The sequence below is a fragment of the Mus pahari genome, chromosome 7 (assembly GCF_900095145.1).
Source record: "Mus pahari chromosome 7, PAHARI_EIJ_v1.1, whole genome shotgun sequence".
In the NCBI taxonomy this organism is placed as follows: domain Eukaryota; kingdom Metazoa; phylum Chordata; class Mammalia; order Rodentia; family Muridae; genus Mus; species Mus pahari.
Window position 1 is genome coordinate 72,195,779 of NC_034596.1, and position 20,641 is coordinate 72,216,419.

Consider the following 20,641-nt stretch of genomic DNA (forward strand, 5'->3'; position numbering starts at 1 on the left):
AACTAAAGCTCCTTTCTCTGTGATAACTCCAGCCTGTGTCAAGTTGACACAAAATTAGCCAGTACAAACAGTATCTCACATATCTCAAGCTGAGGGTGACCTTGAGGTTGTGATCCTCCTGCCTCTGCCTCTTGAGTGTTGAGATTAGGGCATACACTACCATGATCAGCTTTGGGGGTCACACCTAGGGCTTTTGCATGCTTGGTAAGCACTTTACCAACTGAGCCATATCCAATGCACTGTTCCTACTTTTTTTTTTTCTGAAAAAAAAAAAAAAAAAGGTGTGTTTCTGTGTGTCTGATGACAGCACTTGAAATCAGAGCTCTTTTCTCTAGAGGCATAAGGATGTACCTATTCCCGTCTCGCTTGTGTGGCTCAAGCAGCTATTAGAATGTGGTGGCCTGCTTTGGAGTGCTGTTGGAGGAAATGTAGAGATAACCTTTCACATGCATCCCTAATCCAGACAGAGGTCCTGAGTCTGCAGCACTGAGACATCCGAATGAACCACATCAACACCAGATGAGATGTGGGAACCGTGGTAGGTCTTTGGAAAAAGGACTCAATCTGTTTTTGAGATGAATTGATATGGCCATTAATTCTGAGGTTGTAGTATGCCTGTGCGGAGACAGAGAATGTCATGTTCCTTCACTGAAGCCGTGTGTTGTGAGCAACTCTATCCAGACAGAATGTCACACCTCTTGGAGACCCAAGAAGAGCAGCTGTGTGCCAAGAGTGAGATGTGACTGCAGTAATATACCCAGGCATTTTTCTGGGCCTCGTTCTGGCTTCTCCTCGGAGCCTAATGTGTTTCCCTGTGTTTCTGTCTTTGCAGGAGTGCATACTGTGCTGCCTCGGTAGCCTCTCTCACCAACATCATCACTCCAGACCTCTTTGAAGGCACGGCTGAATGGATAGCCAGGTGGGAGAAGTCTCGTGGTCCCCAGTCCTCAGAGAGCTAGCAGTCAAGAAACATAAAAAACTTGAAAGTCCAGAAGGGAATATAAAATTATAAGAGCTGTCCTAGGAGTTAGTTCTGTGCCCTTTATAAGTACTTGGGATTATTTTTAGACTTCCATTAATGCTATGTTATAGTTTATATTGGCACAGATCAAAACCTTTGGTGAGTAGCCTTGGTGAGAGTCTGTCTAAATTGATTAAAGTAGTTTGGCAATATCTCAAAACAGCCTTGCTTAGAAAACCCAGGAACTTCACTCCTACAGAAACTCACCCACGTGCATGAAAGAGACAAAGACTCATTTATAAGAACAAAACACTGGAAACAGGACTGGGTGTGGTGGCCCTTGGTGCCCACAAGGTGATCACAGCATTCAGGAGGCTGGGGTAGGAGTTCAAGGCTCCATTCCGAGTTTCAGGCTAGCCTGGGCTATGAAACCCTTTTAAAAATAGAAAACAAAAGGCACTTGTTTGTGTGTGTATGTGTGTGTATGCGTGTGAGTGTGTGTGTATTTGTGTGTGTGTGTGTGTGTGTGTGTATGTGTGTTAATGTGTGTGTGAGTGTGTGTGTGTTCTGGGTCACCCCCCACCCCCACCCCTGCTTTAGAACTAGACAGATTGCTCTCAGCTTGATGCATAGCAGGCATCTAGAAGCGTCCTTCCAGCATGAAATTCACTTCATTTTTCTGCTTTGTTGGAGCTCTGTTTTTTTATTATAATTATTATTCGTTTTAATAAAGCATAATACTCCCAAAGTTCTCAGAAAAGGACACCTAGGAAATGCATTTTTTTAAAAAGAATTCATTATTTATTTTATGTATCTGAGTACACTGTAGCTGTCTTCAGACATACCAGAAGACAGGCATCAGATCTCATTACAGGTGGTTGGGAGCCACCATGTGGTTGCTGGGAATTGAACTCGAGACCTCTGGAAGAGCAGTCAGTGTTTTTAACCACTGAGTCATCTCTCCAGCCCCCGGAAATGCATTTTTAAGACCCTGCATGCATCTTTATTTGCAAGCCTGCTTGGTGGTCTGTCTGGTTGGAGATTAATAAGTTGGCAGTGGTGTAGACTGATTTGTCTGAGTTCTGTAAGCGTTGCTTCATTGTCTTCTGACTTTCCGTGTCCTCGTCACTGGGTCTGATTTCCACTCTAACAGTCTTTGAGGACACAATAGAGAGGTGGTGGTGCTTTGAGACTGAAACTGGGCATTCCCTGGATTTGACTCTGTTTAGTGCTTTGTTTCTCAGTTGAGAGATCCCATCTTTTTATTCCTTCTCAGTATGCTTTTCTTCACTTCTGTGGCAAATAGGTAATTATATCTGCGTAGAGACCCTGGGGAACTGGTGCAGAAACTCGTGCTGGTCCCTACTGGTCCAGAGCAAAAGGGGGAAAGATCCATTGAGTCCAGGAATTCAAGACCAACCTGTCTGGGCAATATAGTGAGGCCCTGTCTTAAAAGGGTGGTGTGTGTGGGTGTGTATATGGTTCAGTTATTAAGAACACTGCCTGTTCTTCCAGAGGTCCAGGGTTCAATTCCCAGCAACCTCATAGTGGCTCACAGCTGTATGTAACTTGATTTCTGGGGGATCTAATACCCTCTAAAGGCCACCATGGGCATGTGGTGGGCATGTGGTATGCATGTGGTGTACAGGTATGCATGTTAGGCAAACCCATACATGTAGAATAAAATAATCAAATAAAAAAAATGTAAAGCCGGTGTGTGGGTCTTTTCAGTATGTGAGTATCTTGAAATAGACATGTCTCATTTTCCTGGGTGTTGGTGAATTGAATGGCTTTAGATGGTGTCCTAGACATGGTGACTGGTGTATTGTAGAGAATGGATTCTATTAGATTGCTTCAAAGGATGTTTTTGTTTTTAGCAGACAAGCCTCTTAGTCAGACTCCCACTGTAAACTTCAAACAGTGCTCTGCCCTGCCGTGGGTGGCGGCTCAGATCTCAGATTGGTTTTGATTCCAAGCTGCTCAGTTTGCCCAGTGTATGTGCTTTCAACGTAGAAACTTGAGCTCAATTTGGGTTTTTCCATCTCTGACTCTCCTGGCTTGTCCTCACTTTCTAGTAGCCTGGGTTTTTTTTCTTGCTAAAGATGGTGGCTTTCTATTAGATTTAGCTGCCCTGCCCTGCCCTAAGACCCAGGATGCCACTGCCACTACTAGGGTACTATGGCCATCCCCTGGGCAAACCAAAAGGAAAAAAGAAAAGAAAGACAGGGTTGTATAGAAGAGGAGCAGCTCTGCAGTTGTTGGCTCTAAGTTTTAATGCCACATTGAACTCCCTGTGCCTTTCCTTAGTTGGCCAGGCCTTGGAGATGTCCTGCACCGCGTAGGAGTGTACAGCCCAGTCTTCAGGAGGACACTAGCAGGACGCTCACGAACGTGGGGATCCGACTGAGCCAGTCTATTTATCACTAGCTTTGTGTTGTGGATACATCATTTCATTTCTTTGTGTGGAATGATGGGATGTTAAGTTGTATACACATCTGGAACACACCAGATTCAAGCGAGTTAGCCTGTGGTGGTAACCGTAGTGCCTGCCACCGTGCCAGGCCATCAGGATGCCCAGTCGAGAACCTTTGTTGGTGTTGTGTGGAAACGTCCTGATGATGAATCTTGGTGTGGATCAGTTTCCCTGTGTGGTAGGCACTCAGCAGGACTCTCATTTGGAAGCACACGTTTCAGGACCAAGAAATCACCTTGCAGTATTTTTTTTTTTTTTTTTTTTTAGCAACTTAATTTTTATTTTTGAAACAAGGTCTCAGTGTGAGCCCAAGGCTGACCAGTACTGTTGGCCATCTTGCCTTGGTTTCCTGAGTGCTAGGATTATAGACATATGCCAACATAACCCTGCTCCTTTCACAGCATCTTTTACACAAGTATTAACCTCATCTTAAAAGACTTTTATCATATTCGTTCTTAGACTGTACATATTTATAGTGCATTCTGACTACTGTCACCCGCCCTCTTCTATCCCCCCCAATCCCCACCCTCTCTTATCTCCACTTCTCCCCTTCCAAGTCCCTTTCCCACATTGATGTCTTTTTGTTTTGTTTTGGCGAGTTTTCTCAGGGTCATCTGTGTGACCACAGCTTTGGGGAGATCCACTGGAGTAGTTCAGTTGGGAGGGGTAGGGCCTCATAAGCTCCTCCCCCAGCCATGACATAGCATTGCCCAGTTCTGTGAGGTATGACTGCAATGACTGTGCCTGCCTCTCGGCACTTCCCAGCCGCCCTTAGAGGGTCTTTGAGCTGTAGAGGAGCAGCATCAATGTCCTGTCAAAGAAAGAGTGCCCCAGACGTATTCCCAGCACCTTGGCCAGCCGTATATGTCTGCATTCACCACCAATGACCGAGACCTAATGGTTTTTAAAGCCCACTGGGGGTCTGTCCTCTGTCTCTTAACTTTTTCTTGTGTTTTCCAAGACCTTGCCTTACCATTTACCCTCTCAGCCTTCTGCTGTTTTATTCTCCAGTCTTATTTTTAATTTTCCAGAGTTCGGTTTTTCCCCTGAATACTTTTTATATTCTCCGCTGCTCTGCTCTGTCATCTTTGCTTCCTTCACACGGTATTATCTAAGATACAACTGTAAGGGGCTGCAGCGATGGCTCAACAGCTAAGGTCCCTGGCTGCTCTTCCAGAGGCTATGGGTTCAACCCCAGCACTCACATAGCAAATCACAACCTTCTACCATCCCAGTTCCAGGGGATCTGACTCCCTTTTCTGGCCTCCACAGGGACTGCACATGGTATACAAGCATATAGGCAGGCAAAACATCCATACACAAAAAATAAATAAAACTTTAAAACGTAAAAATAAGATGCAACTTTAAGCAGTTTTCTTCTGGGCCCAGCCTGTCTCCTCCCCCTTGCCTTTGAGGCTGGGTCTCTCTTCCGTATGGAGATGCGCCCCTGTATCTGGTGCTTAGCAACTCTGTTCATGCTGTGTCTGATACTGAAAGGCTGACAGAGCCTGCACCCACGCAGAGTTAACACCAAACTGGTTTTCAGGGAATTCTCAAGTATCAGTATCTGAAGGGCTTTGTTCTTGAGCTTTCAAATTCCTGCCTAGGGTGTGAACCTTGCAGGCTTCTTATAAATTACAAGTAGGGAAAGGTGAGGTGTTTGTACCCTGAGGTGGCCTCCCACCGACCCCTCCTGCTTTCTGCTGTGGAAGCTGGGATTCAGCACCCTCCTTCCTTTTGGTAAAGGGTGGATTTTAAAGATAGATAGATGATAGATAGATAGATAGATAGGGAAATACAGAGGGAGACATAGAGGTAGAGGGAGGGAGAGGAGAAAGGAAAGAAACAGAGAAGAAAGAGGGAGAGAGGGTGGAGACTGGGCCTGACATGGAGTTTTGAAACCTTAAAGCTTATCCCCTGTGACACACCCACTCCAACCAGGGCACACCTCTTAATCCTTCTCAAATAGTGCTACACCCTGGGACTAAACATTCAAGTATTTACGCTTATAGGGGCCATCCTTATTTAAAACACCGTAAAAATCAAGCATGTTCTTGCTCTTGGCTGCCACTGCTTCTCTGCCACCAGCTCAGAACTGAGGGAGGCGTCTCTAACCACCCGGTTAGGTGCTATCTCTGTACCTGTGGGTCAGCTTTTAGGATTTCGCTATTGCTAGCCTGTGCTCATGTCGTCTCCTGCTGTCTTTATCCTGGCTGTTTATGCATTTAAATCCTCTTACTTATGTTTTATTGGGCTATAGCATTCAGTCCTTTGTGTTGTCCATTATTTGTGTTTGTGGGTGTGAGAGTGTTGAAGACAGGGTCTTGGGCAGCTCAGGCTGGATTTGAATTTGCCTTATAGTTGAGGCTGGCATGAACTCTGATTTTTTTTCCATCTATCAGTGCTGGGATTACAGGCATGTGCCAACATGGTCGTTTCCTATTTATTTATTTATTTATTTATTCACTGTAGCTATCTTCAGACATACCAGAAGAGGGCATCAGATCCCATTACAGATGGTTGTGAGCCACCGTGTGGTTGCTGGGAATTGAACTCAGGACCTCTGGAAGAGCAGTCAGTGCTCTTAACCACTGAGCCACCTCTTCAGCCCCCATGGTCATTTCTTAAGAGTATTATTAGCTGAAGAAAAGCAAGGTGCAGAGAGGGTGTATCATATGCTCCTATTTGTATAAAAACCAAGGGAAGGAAAGCAGAACCTATATCTGTAGTATATATGTGTGGTGTGTGTGCATGTAGTGTGTGTGTGTGTACAGCGTATATGTGTGTATATGTAGCATGTGGGTGGGGTGGGGTGTGTGTGCATGTAGTGTGTGTGTGTGTACAGCGTATATGTGTGTATATGTAGCATGTGGGTGGGGTGGGGTGTGTGTGCATGTAGTGTGTGTGTGTACTATGTATGTACTGTGTGTATATATATATATGTGTGTATAGTGTATATAACATGTGGGGTATGTGTGTGTAGTATGTGTGATGTGTGTGACCGAGACACAGAGATAGACTGAGGCACAGAGACTGATAGGTCTCTGCTGGTAATGGGAACTAGGGGTCGAGAATGGGCAGGAAGTTTCTTTGTAGTGTTTATTATTTCACACTCTTAGAAGTATAAACCTCTTTACTATTATCTTTTCAGCTGAAGCAAAGGTTAGTTTAACAGAGAAAGGAACTTGATCTCCCTTGCAAACTTGTCACTCACTTTACTTTTCAGACATGAGTGCTTTCTCTAGTCCAGGTAGCCAGGTGCACTGGCAATCTAAAATGAGGTTCGTGTTTGTGTGGTGATGGAGGATGAAGGACAGACAGACAAGAGCAGTCTGCTCTGAGCGTGCAGCTGGTTTCAGACTCTGCACACTGGTTTCCCTGAGTTATATCAGAAGAAAGCCTGTGGGCTCTCCAGACTCCGGGCTTCTATGGGGAGGGGCTTGGAGGTCCTGTCAGCTCCTGGATGAGGGCCTATTCACCTGTACTGTTCCACTGCGGCAGAGAAGAAGTGTGACTTTAGGAAATGCATTGTGATAGTGTTACTTAAAAATACATTTAGATTTTAGGGCTAGGGAGGGGGCTAGTGGTAGAGTACTTGGCTTGTATGAATGGGGCCACTGATTCAATGCCAGCACACATCCAGGTACTGCACACATGCACACACAGAGACCTCAAAATGATTTCATAGATAAAACATGCTTGTTATAGGTAGGCAAAGAAGAAAATCTAACTTACTTGTAGTCTACCTCCATGATGTAACCAGTTCTCTTAGTTTCATTCTCCAGTGTTGTGATAAAATATCCTTACAGAAATCAGTGCGTGGGGGGGTTGCTTTACTTCAAGAGTCTAGGATACATCACAGAACAGAAGTAAGTAGAGGAAACAGGAATTTGCTAGGCTGGAGCAGAGAGAAATGAGTGTGTGCTTGCTTACTAGTGCTCAGCCCACTTTCCACTCTTACACAGTTCATGACCTAAACCCAGGATATGGTGCTGCCCATATCAATTAACACAATCAAGGCAGTCTCCCACAGACATGCCAGTGGGCCAACCTCATCTAGACACCCTTCACTGACACTATCTGCTCCAGTGATTCTACACTGTGTCAAGCTGACAGTTAAAAGTAACCATTATACATTTTTGGTTGTTGCTTTTGTTTCTTGAGACAGGGTCTCACTATGGAACCCTGGCTGACCTGGAACTCACAAAGATCCACCTGCCTCTGCTTCCCAAGTGCTGGGACTAACAGCATGTGCCACCATGCTCAGCCTCAGACTGAGTTCTGGAAACTCAGCCATACAGTACACTGTTGTTTTCTAGCATTCATGTAGTACCTGAAACATTTTCCTAACTCCATAGCACTACTTAATGAGCAGGGGATGGTCTGTTGTAAGATGCAGCATGTTTATATCTCAGCCTCTGCTCACACACATCTGAACTTCTAAGTCGGTCTGACACTCTGCTCTCAAATATGGGGTTGTAGCAAACATGTAAGGTCAGTTCCTAGAAGTGACCCTGTCCTGCTGACCCACAGATGATGCATGGGCTGGGGAGGTGGCAGGAGACCCAGCACTTGCTGTGCAGGCATGAGGACCAGAGTTCAGCTCCTCAGAGCCATGTAAAACTCTGGGCAGTCATGGTGGCTGCCTGGAATCCCGGCACTTGGGTGACAGAAACAGGACATTTTCTGGACAAGCCTGCTCCATGGACTAGCTAGAATCAGTGAACTGCAAGTTCAACAAGAATCTACCTCTGACTGGGTGGTATACTCCCAGTACTCAGCAGGTAGAGGCAGGGGGATCTCTGTGAGTTCGGTCTACAGATCGAATTCTTGAACAGCTGGGGCTACACAGAAAAATCGTGTCTTAAATACCACCCCTTGCCTACCCCCTCAAAAAAAAAAAAAAAAAAAAAAAAAAAAAAAAAAAAAAAAAAAAAAAAAAAGAGAGAAAGAAACTACTTCAATGAATAAAGTAGAGTCTCATATGCAGCTCTCGATGGACTGAAACTGGCCTGTGGCTCAGAGATTTGTCTTAGGTACTAGACTAAAGGTATGTGCTATTACACCCACCTCAGATATTTTAAGTATATAGAAAATTCTAAAATTTAAAAACAAAATTTATTTTTTTTTTAAGATTTATTTATTACTATATCTAAGTACACTGTAGCTGTCTTCAGACACTCCAGAAGAGGGCATCAGATCTTATAACAGGTGGTTGTGAGCCACCATGTGGTTGCCGGGATTTGAACTCAGGAGCAGTCAGTGCTCTTAACCACTGAGCCATCTCTCCAGCTCCCACAAAGTTTATTTTTGAGCAGTTACAAGCTGGGCACAATCTTATACTTATGGGGTTTATCATTGGTGTTGTTTGTTTTTGTTTGAGAGAGGATCTTACTCTAGCCCTGACAGTCCTCCTGCCTCGGCCTTACAAGTTCTGAAATTATAGCCATGAGCCATCACACCCAGGTAGTTCCAGTCTCTGCGAAGCTGAGGTAGGAGGATCACTTGAGCCCGCCTGGGCAACAGAGTTGCCAACAACATAGTGTGTGTGTGTTTGTGTGTGTGTGTGTTCATTATAGAAGTTTTAAGCCATGCAGCCTTGTAGTGTGGGCCTGTATTCCAGCTACTCCAGAGGCTAAAACAGGAGAATCCCAAATCTAGGTCTTGCGTGGGCTACAGCCTGGGCAAGGCCAGCCTGGGCAGCTTAGGGAGACCTACTTCCAAAAGCAAAAAGCAGGCTGAGAGGTAACTCCGTGCTAGAGTCTTTGTATAGCATGTACAATGCCCTGGTCTAATCTCCAGTGCTACAAAATAAATCAAACCAAACCAAACCAAAAAACCAACAGACAACCCAGATAGCTGCGACAGGGTGCCACACATCTGGATCCTAGCACTTGAGTGGCATAGAGGTCAGGCCAGACAGGGGGCTCAGGAGATTCAAGGCCAGCCTGGCTACCTGAAGTCTGGTCTCAAACAAACAGAAACAGGAAAGAAAGAGACTGGAAATCAGGGTAGTGGGTGTGTCCCAGTGGTAGAGCACTTGCCCAGCCTGTGTCAAGTCCTGGGTTTGAGCTCCAGAGCTAGGGTTAAAAAGAGGAAACTAGACAAAAAATAAAAAGGCGTTCACTAATAAACTTTGTACTTGGAATTAGCCAGAAATCAGCAGTTATTTTCCTACTTTATGTTAACTTGCTGATTCTGCTACATATAGTCCTTTGCAACTTTTCCCCATGAGGATTGACCAGTGCTACTACGTTTCTTATGTAAGTGGACAGTTTCTAAATTTCCAAGGCCTACTGGCTTTGTTTTCTAGGGAAAGAAATCTGCTAACATGAATAGATAAGGGGCTAGAGAGATAGTTCAGCCTATAAAGTGCTCTGTACAAGCAAGAGGACCTGAGCCCAGTACCTATGTGAGAAGCCAGACTTGTAATCCTAGCACTGGGGAGGGGGCTTGGGGATCCCTAGGACTCATTGTCAAGGACATTCTAGCCAAAAGTATGATTTCCCAGGCTCTAGTGAGAGACTCTGTCTCAAAAACAACCAAGTGGCTAGCCCTCCTGAGGAACAGCACCCCAAGCTGATTTCTGGCCTCCATATGCATGCGTACACACACACACACGCGCGCGCGCGCGCACCCATACATGCAGCCAAGGGAATAAATCAGCACAGTTCTGTCTATGGTGCTACCATCTTATGCTTTATTCAGAGCTGACTTATTCTCTGCCACCAGAATATGGACAGGATGCTTGTCCCCGTCCCTGCACTCTCCACATCTGCTTCTTTCAATCTCTTAGGTGCCAGAACTGGGAAGGCGGCATTGGTGGGGTGCCAGGGATGGAAGCCCATGGTGGCTACACCTTCTGTGGCTTGGCTGCACTGGTGATCCTCAAGAAGGAACGTTCTTTGAACCTGAAGAGCTTGCTAGTGAGTAGCTGCTGCACCATCCTCTCCCCGAGCCTAGATTTGGTGCTGTGACTCAACCTCTGGGACCATGGGGAAGTCTGGTGATGGGAAGGGAGGGCTGAGCTCTAGCCTTGAGCACAGATGGAGCTTCAGGTGTGGTTGCTGGTGTCTACACAGCTGTGAGTCAGCAGAGGGAGCAAACAGCTGCCCTCGGTCTCAACTCCCTTCTCCTACCTCTCCTCCTGCCTGTTTTGAAGTTTCTGAACAGACCCAGAGTGGACTTGAGTCCTCCACCACCTGGAATGGGCCATTGTACCTTTCCCCCAAGAATGGTCCCTCAGGATTCAATATTACTATGTGTCTTAGAATCTCCTAAGAAAAGAGGCTCTGAGGAGAGCTTTGAAGCATTTAAGGGCCAAGGATTTATTACCTGTGAAAATTCCATATCTGCATTCCAGCAAGTTCCCCGGGCAGAGCTGGGGATTGTTATTGTGAGGTCTGGGCATCTCTCCTAGACCCCCAAGCTCTAGGCCATGTTAAGGGGAACCTAGGACTATGGAGAGAATATGTTCCCTTTGACTTTTGGGGAGTATGGCTCCCCTAACTATCATGAAAGCAAACCGGCTACACTAGACCTTCAGCTCTCTCTGAGAGCAGATGCCAGGCCCTCGTTGTTGAGCCATCCTGAGCCCTCTAGAGCCTTGCTTTTATATTTTGTGGTGGCGTAACAAGCAGCATTTTGCCCTCATTGTGAGAGAAAGCCTCTCACACAGCATGCTCTATGAAGGTTCTGGAAAGCTGATACTGAATGACCAACTTTGCGGGTACATTTTACAATATGATCATCCTTACAAGATGAAATATAAAGTCCCCCGTTGTCTCAGCCAGGGTTTCTATTGTTGCAGTGAAATACCACAGCCAAGAAGCAAGTTAGGGAGGAAATAGTTCATTCAGTTTCCACTTCCACATTGCTGTTCATCACCAAAGGAAAGTCAGGACTGGAACTCATGCAGGGTAGGAACCTGGAGGCAGGAGCTGATGCAGAGGCCATGGAGGGGCACTGCTTACTGGCTTTCTTCCCTTGACTTGCTCANCCTGCCTTCTTATAGAACCCAGGACCACCAGTCCAGGGATGGCATTATTCACAATGGGCTGGACCCTCCTGCCTTGATCACTAATTGGGAAAATGCCTTACAGCTTGGATTTCTTGGAGGCACTTCCTCAACTGAGGCTCCTTCCTTTGTGATGACTCCAGCTTGTGTCAAGTTGACACACAAAGCCAGCCAGTACACATATTGTAGGCAAAAAGGAGGAATATACTAGGCATGCCAAAGTTAAAAATGTCAGTTCTGTAGGCTTGCGCTGCTTCTGCCTCTTAGCCAAAAATTCCTGGGAACATTTTCTGATCTGCTTTAGCTGCACTGTCTCTTTTCCCTCCAGAAAGTGGGAATAATAATTCTTATTCCTTAGGGTTAAAGAAGACGACCCATAAAAAGCCTGGTAGACAGAAGGTGCTCCATGAATGCTAGCCCCCTCTTTCCCCGTGACCCCCTTCCTTTCCTTTGCTATAAACAACCAATATCTGAGCTGGGCCGTGGTGGCCCACGCCTTTACTCCCAGCACAGGAGGCAGAGGCAGGCAGATCTCTGGGTGGAAGGCCAGCCTGGTTTACAGTGCGAGTTCCGGGACACCCAGGGCTACACAGAGAAACCTTGTCTCGGAAAAACAAGAGAGAGAGAGAGAGAGAGAGAGAGAGAGAGAGAGAGAAGGTAGCTTTGATTTCCTATATCCAAGGGAAGTGGAACCAATCAATCCCTGGCTTTAGGCACTGGAACAAAAGCATGACTTGAATCTACTCACATTTTGGGGTGAGTCAAATGTAGAGTGGCTGCCTGTCCCCACCCCCTTTGAGCCCTTTGAGTGTTTAACTCACTGTCATTAAATAGCAGTTCCTGAAGGTTCATTTAAGACCAGCTAGGGGCTGTTACTACCTAAACACACAGGCTTTCATCCTTCTAAGCATCCGAGACCGACTTTTATTGCCATGACCAGGGGCTCTATTATATTTGAGGAAGTCCAGGCTTTCCTCTAAAGAGTCTCCTGTGTCTGCATTCAGGAACTCGGTCTAGGAGGGCTTCAGATAGGCATAGGCCCCTTGTTCCCTTTCAGTCCAGTGGTGCAGCTCTGTGGCCTCAGGCTGAGCAGGAAGAGAGAGAGAGCATTGTATCCGCTCAGCCAGTTGCTCCATTCATCCCTCCAAGGCTATCTTGACGGAGTGTGTTTAGAAAATGTAGAGATAAGCCAGGAGCGGTGGTGGTATCAGGTGTGGCCACTGGGTGACAAGTGCCAGTTTATAGCTTCAGCCCAAGGTTTCTCTTGTATCACCCCAAGAGAACTGGAGGCCAGACCATCAAGTTATCATTTGGTAGCAAGGCTCAGTGGCTCTCAACCTTCAGTCCTGGTAGGGACTTGAGTGACTGTCCTCAGGTACCAGGTAGAGGCAGGACTAGCTTGATGTCATCGGACGAGATCAGCCCAACACTTCCTCCTCCGCTTTGAACAAACTCCCCTGAGAAGTGGTGAGAAGGGACAAGTGCTCCTGCCTGATTTTTCTGTCCCAAGCTGTGTTTAAAAGACCTTTGCGGGCTCCCACACCGGTGTGGCCTCTGCACTCAGCACCCGCTTCCATTTAGGCCTAGCAAAGGTAGTTGCCAGGGTAGTGGGAACAAGAGAGGGTAATGGGCTATATGTAACAGGGTGCTGAAGGGTAACTATTTGGGCAGGGAAAGAAAACAAACCTGGGGAGGGGGTGACAGGAAATAGCAATGAAGGAGACAAAGAAGATATATATGTGTGTATGTATATGTATGTATATGTATACATACATATATGTATATATTTATATAAGTTAAACCTATCACACACACACACACACACACACACACACACACGTAACAAAGAAGAAACCTTTTGCTAAGTGTAAATGGTGGTTGTCTTTTCAGCCCTTATCAGTGATCACTGCCCCGTTGTTTCAAAATGGCCAGGTTTAAATGACAGTCGCTACTGGGGAGGGGGAGGAGAGGAAGGGAAGCCAGAACCCCAGACATTGTCCCACGGAGTGAGTGGCCTTTGTAGCCACATGTCTTTGGCTCATACCCGCCTCTCCCGTGTCCTTTCTCAGCAATGGGTGACAAGCCGGCAGATGCGGTTTGAAGGAGGCTTTCAGGGCCGCTGCAACAAGCTGGTAGACGGCTGCTATTCCTTCTGGCAGGCAGGGCTCCTGCCCCTGCTGCATCGAGCCCTCCACGCTCAAGGTGAGTCCATACTGCTACTGGGGCTGCAAGAGGAGCCCATGGGCTGTCACTAACCCAGTGCTGTGGATTGGAGTTGAGGAAAACTCTGGCTGCATGGGGTTTTGAGGGCTGGTATGGAGCCTCCTACCCTTGGGGCTGTCTGAGCAGAATACCATTCAGTTCCCTTGGTTTCAGATCCCTCACTGCTGGGGCAGAATGACCTTCCCCTGAGCCACTCCCTGTTATCTGAAGGGAGCATCCCCACCCTGCCCCAGCCCCCACAGTGACTGAGGCTGCCATCTCAGCTGGTGTGATGCCACAGCCTCCATTGCAGAGCCAAGTTTGGTCACATTAGAATGAAACACTCCCTGACAGAATGGTGACAGGAGAGGCAGGTCTGAAAAGGGACAGAGGGCCTGGACCTATGAGAAAAGACTCACCCGCTCTGGCTTGAGCCCATGTGACCATCAGAAATGTGTTATTTTGGGTCAGTAAGATGGCCCAGTGGATAAAGGCTTCTTGACGACCTGGGTTCAGTCCCAGGGACTCACATGGTGGAAATAGAGAACCAACTCCCAAGAGTTGTCTCACCTCCACATGTGATCCCCTCCCACGCAAAATAAATAAATAGAATGTTGTTTGTTTTTTTTGTTTTTTTGTTTTTGTTTTGTTTTTTTAGGAAATGTTTTGACTGCCACTGCTTGCGTCAGTGGTTTTGCTAACACTGGCACAACTGGGGGTTGACACTAAGGACCTCATGCATGCAAGACAAGTGTCCTGCCGCTGAGCTGCAACCCACCCCTAGAAATGTTTCACCTTGAAGTCAGCGAGCTGACGATGGCTGGGCTTCGCTGGGCTGCTAGACTAGAGAAATCCACACTCCTTCCTAAGGAGACAGCAAGCATGCAGGACAGCAGCCAGAGCCTCCACCAGCCCTGTGTCTCAGTACCTATGGCTGATTTGTGCTCATTCTTGCCTGGGAGCCCTGGGCTCCCAGGTGGGAGGGGGAGGCATGGCCACCCTGCTGGCTTCCAATCTGTTCCTGCAGGGAGATCCATCCCTTGGCCCAGAGGGAGACTTTCCTGTGGACTCAGCTGGGTGACTAATTGCTCAGATGTAAAAGATGAGATTCCTTCCTGCTACCTCCCACACCAAAGCTTCTTGGCCCAACTCCCTGAACCTAAGCCTTAATTCCTTAATCTCCCCGACGCTGTCCAGTTGTAGATGCTTCTGATACTGATTGCGCACACACAGAGGCCCTGTCCTCCCTTTCAGCCTGGGGCCCTAGGATTTGGGCTTCAGAAGACTGAGGCACATAAAGGCCAGCACTCTGGAGCCTCCACAGGCTCTGACTTACCGTTAGCAGGACTGTAAGGAAGTCTCTAGAGCAGCAGTTCTCAACCTATGGGTCAAATGACCCTAGCACGGGGTCACATATCAGATATCCTTCATATCAGATATTTACAACATGATTCATAACAGTAGCAAAATTACAGTTATAAAGTAGCAACAAAGATAATTTTATGCTTGGGGGTCAGCAAAACCTGAGGAACTGTATTAAAGGGCTGCAGCATTAGGAAGGTTGAGAACCGCTGGTCAGAAACTGACTTTTCTGAAGAAATAATCCAAGGTTTTGGTGAGCTGGCTTGTAGAGAGAGCCACAGATGTTGCATTTTCCCCAGAATGGCGGCTCTATTAGCAGCAGCAGAGATTTCCCAAGCATTCACTGTGCCACAGTGTTTCACTTACATTTTCTCATCTGATCCCCAAACAGCCCTGTGACACCAAGACTTTTGATGTTCTCATTTTTGCAGAGAAGGAAACCAAGTAAACGTAGCTAAGGCTTGCTTTATAAACTGACTGCTACTGTGGTGCTTGGCAGGCGACCTCAGCCCCGCTTTCATTACTGCACATGAACACCAACCCCACCCTCACACATACCCACACAAGACATTATCCAGCTTGCTTATACCTAAGAGTGTTAGATGGGCAGTCGTGGGTTACACCTCTAATCCCAGCACTGTGGGAGGCAGAGGCAAGAGCACTCCCGAGTTCGAGGCCAGCCTGATCTACATAGTGAGTTCCAGGACAGCCAGGGCTACAACAGAGAACTCTATTTCAAGAAACAAAGAAATGGGCTGGTGAGATGGCTCAGTGGGTAAGAGCACTCGACTGCTCTTCCAAAGGTTTGGAGTTCAAATCCCAGCAACCACATGGTGGCTCATAACCATCCGTAACAAGAGCTGACTCCTTCTTCTGGAGTGTCTGAAAATAGCTACAGTGTACTTACATATAATAAATAAATAAATCTTTAAAAAAAAAAAAAGAAAAAAAAAAGAAACAAAGAAATGCATGCTAGTGGTGGATAAGAGCAGGTGTAGCTCTAACAGAAGTTTTTGACCCAGCACACACATTGGATAGCTTAAACTACTTAAACTCCAACTCCAGGTGACCTGACGCCTTCTGCCTGCAGGCAGGCAGATCTCTGTGAGTTGGAGGCCAGTCTAGTCTCCATAGTGAGATCCAGAACATCGAATGTCCTGTTTCTGTCACCCAAGTGCCGGGATCCAGGCAGCCACCATGACTGCCCAGAGTTTACATGGCTCTGAGGAGCTGAACTCTGGTCCTTATGCCTGCACAGCAAGTGCTGGGTCTCCTGCCACCTCCCCAGCCCATGCATCATCTGTGGGTCAGCAGGACAGGGCCACTTCTAGGAACTGACCTTACATGTTTGCTACAACCCTATATTTGAGAGCAGAGTGTCAGACTGACTTAGAAGTTCAGATGTGTGTGAGCAGAGGCTGAGATATAAACATGCTGCATCTTACAACAGACCATCACCTGCTCATTAAGTAGTGCTATGGAGTTAGGAAAATGTTTCGGGTACTACATGAATGCTAGAAAACAACAGTGTACTGTATGGCTGAGTTTCCAGAACTCAGTCTGAGACTGAGCATGGTGGCACATGCTGTTAGTCCCAGCACTTAGGAGGCAGAGGACACAGGCAATTTATCCTGCAAGTGGACTATGAGCAGGCATTTGGTTTTGTAGGGTAGTATGCAAATGTCTGTTTAACTCATAAATGCACTTAAGGTTTTAACCTGGAGATTGCACTGTCAGGAGTTCACACTCAGAGATGTTAATCGAGGATGCGTAGGCTCTCAGCAGCAAACAGATAATATCCACTGAAAGGTGAAGAGCTGCCCAGCTTGGCCACACGCACACTTTTAAGCCCAGCACTCAAGAGGTAGAAGCAGAGTTCAGGGAGAGCCAGACCTACACAGCAAGTTCCAGGTCAGCCAGAACTGCACTGTGAGACCCTCTCCCAGCAAACAAACATGCGTGGGTAGATACACGATGCTCTCTACATGGTAGTTTCATCAATAGCTCTGTTCAGAGAGCTCCGCAGGATAAAGGGCCATACCCAGGGCAGTCATGTGCATACCAGCTGGTGTCCAGCGCTTTTTCCTGGCAGCATTTCAAAACCCTCAACAGTGGATAATATTAAGAGAAGCAAACTATATCCTCTACTGCGCCCTTTAATTTTCTTTTAAAACTTTATATACACTGTTACTTATATTTTAATTTTTTTTTTTAAGATTTATTTATTATTATATCTAAGTACACTGTAGCTGTCTCAGACACTCCAGAAGAGGGCATCAGGTCTTATTTTGGATGGTTGTGAGCCACCATGTGGTTGCTGGGATTTGAACTCAGGACCTTTGGAAGAGCAGTCAGTGCTCTTAACCACTGAGCCATCTCACCAGCCCTATGTTTTAATTTTTAAAAGTTATTTGTGAGTGTGGATGCGTGCTTGCATGTGGTATGTGCATGCCTGTGGGTGTCTGACAGATTCCCTGGAGCTAGAGTTACAGAAGGTTGACAGTCACCTGGCAGTGAGCGCTGGATTCAAACCCATTTCTCCCACATGGGCAGTACTTCCTCTTAGCCCCTGAGACATCGCCCCTTTAAAGTAAATGTGTTTAAAAAAAAATTTTTGTTTTTTATGTTTTGATACCAGGTATTGAGCCCAGATCCTGCTAATCACATTTACTACCACTGAGTTATAACCATAAACTTAAGAAAAAGTTTTTGTATTATGTATTAATTTGCAGTAGTGAGGGTTGAACCCAGGGCCTCATCCATAGTAGTCTAGACTCCACCCCTGGACTGTATCACCAGCCTGGTCATTACTTTTAAAACTGTGTTTGTGGGGCTAGAGAAATGGCTCTCCAGCCTGGCTAGAGCCTGGCTGCTCTTGCAGAAGACCTGAATTCATTTAGTTCCCAGCACCCACATGGTGACTCACAATCATCCAATCATCTGTAACTCCCGTTCCAGCAGGTCTGATTCCTTCTTCTACCTCTGAGGACACCAGGTACCAGGTATGCTCATGGTAAACATACATCTATGTAGGTAAAACACTCAAACACATAAAATAAAAAGTAAATAAATCTAATATATCTATTTGAAGCTGAGACTATACCATATCTCAGTGATAGAGGGATTTCCTAGAGTGTGTGAGCCCTGAGTTTGAGGGCCAGCACTGGTGTGGAGGAGGAGGCAATGATCTTATTTCTAATTAAAAAAGAAAAGGCTCGGCACGGTGAGGCATGGAGTTCAAACTATGGCCTGACTCAGCCAGTGACTATAGTTGCTTCATGCCCAGGATTGCTCTCATGTGCTGAAGAAAGAATTTGAGAATGAGTTATTAGTAGTAGACTAACAGTATCAAATGGTAGCAGCTGGAGAGATGGCTCAACAGTTAAGAGCCCTTGATGCTGCTGCTCTTTCAGGGGACCAGAGCATCCATGCTAGGTGGCTTAAAACCATCTAAAACTCCCGCTCTGGGGGCGGGAATTGGACGCCTCTGGCCTCTAAAGGCCCAAACACTCACATGCACATTCACACACACACACACACACACACACACACACACACACACACACACACACAAATAATCTTAAATAATAGGGGCTGGAGAGATGGCTCAGTGGTTAAAAACACTGGTTATGGCAGGATCTGCAAAAGTGACATTGTAATGGGACTCTATAACTGCTGCTGAGGTGTAAAAGATGTTACAATCTGATTTCCGTGCGGCTACCGTACTGTAGCCACATCAGCCTTCCTCCTGCCACCATCCATGAGTACTGGCTTTTAAGCTTCCTAGGAGGAATCCTTTGGAGGATTCACGGTCTCTGAGCTTTTGGACTTCAGTTAAACATTGTGATTTTAGCCACAGTTTATCATCTGCCTGGGGTCATGGTCTCCCATTGTTCTGGGGTAGGACATGAGGGCACACTATGTACAGAATCTTTACTGCAGTTATCCTAAAGTTTAATAAATGCCCTTTTAAACACAATCGCTTTACGGAGATAAGCGTCACACACTGTACACTTGAGCCATGGAAGTCTACAATTTAGTTTTTTTTTTTTTTTTTATAACCAGACTACCTGTATCACAATCAATTTAGAATATTTTCTATACTTTCTACCCAAAATACATACCCAGAAAATAAAAATTTTAGAGCAAAGATAATAAGAAAGAAAATAGCATAGTATAATTATAACTGAGGTATCAACTGTTTATTTTAAACTCACGTAACAAAACAAATGGGCAAAAAGGGCACAGGAGATACAGCTTTGTTCTAGGAAAAAGTGAATATAATTTAAGGTGAGGATCATAATATTAATGGACTTTAGAAAACAGAGGGTAGGGCTGGAGAGATGGCTCAGCGGTTAAGAGCGCTGACTGTACTTCCAAAGGTCCTGAGTTCAAGTCCCAGCAACCACATGGTGACTCACAACTATCAGTAATGAGATCTGATGCCCTCTTCTGAGGTGTCTGAAGACAGCTACAGTGTACTTACATATAATAAATCAATAAATCTTAAAAAAGAAAAGAAAAGAAAACAGAGGGTAGACTAGTAAATCAACATTACAGAAAACTCTCACCCTAACTAGTAACACAGGCATGCAGATGAGAATAAATGAGCAGATACTTTCAAAACCTTTTCCTTTGTTGTTTTAGACAAGGTAGCCTAGGTGGCCTAGAACTCATGAAAATCCTCCTACATCAGCCTCCTAAGTGCTGGATTACAAGCATGTGCCACATACTTGGGCTTCTTGCTATGCTAGGGCTCAAACCCTGGACCTCACACACAGTGAAGCCTAATTTTTTTTTGTTTCATTGTCTTGTTGCTTGTGGTTTTGGTATCATGTAGGAATCCACTGCTAACTCCAACATTGTCTTAGAGTTTCTATTCTGTGAAGAGGCACCATGCCCACAGCAACTCTAACAAGGGACAACATTGAATTGAGCTGGCTCCCAGTTTCAGAGGTTTAGTCCATCTTGGCAAGAAGCATGGCAGTGTACAAGCAGACATAGTGCTGGAGAAGGGCCTGAGAGTGCTACATCTTGACTAAAGGTAGCAGGGGACCTTCTGCCACACTGGATGTGGTTTGAGCATATAAGACGTCTATGGCGACATACTTCCTTCAACAATGCCACACCTCCTAATAGTGCCATTCCCTATAGCTAAGCATTCAAATTCAAAAATCTATGGGGGGTGGCCATTCCTATTCAAACCACCACATTCCACTCCCCAGCCCCATAGGCTTGTAGCAAAAATGCATTCAGTCCAACTTCAGAAGTCCTTCTAGTCTATAACAGTCTTGTTTAAAAGTTTCAAGTTGTCCCTCTTCTGAGATTCATGCAATCTCTTAACTGTAATCCTCTCTAAAATAAAAATAGAAAAGCAGATCACATACTTCCAACATAGAGTGGCACCGGAGATCCATTACTAATCTAAAAGAGAGGAAAGGGAGGACAGTGGGAAATACTAGACCAAAGCAAGACCAGAGACGGGCTGGGCAAACGCCAAACTCTTCATCTCCATGTCTGATGGCAAAATCTCCTTCAGATCGCCAACTCCTTTTAGCTTTGTTGACAACAACACTCTTCTCTCTCTCTCTCTCTCTCTCTCTCTCTCTCTCTCTCTCTCTCTCTC

The 20,641-nt window shown here is 45.9% G+C and overlaps 1 protein-coding gene across 1 annotated transcript in view; it reads left to right on the forward strand.

Annotated features, from left to right (window-relative positions):
• The window catches only part of Fntb (farnesyltransferase, CAAX box, beta), a 93,729-nt gene that overhangs the window by 60,154 nt on the left and 12,934 nt on the right, over positions 1-20,641 (forward strand). Inside the window, exons 7-9 of the mRNA XM_021201830.2 lie at positions 833-919; positions 10,231-10,360; positions 13,521-13,653. Coding sequence (XP_021057489.1) covers positions 833-919; positions 10,231-10,360; positions 13,521-13,653 — 350 coding nt within the window. The remainder of the gene's footprint in view (positions 1-832; positions 920-10,230; positions 10,361-13,520; positions 13,654-20,641) is intronic.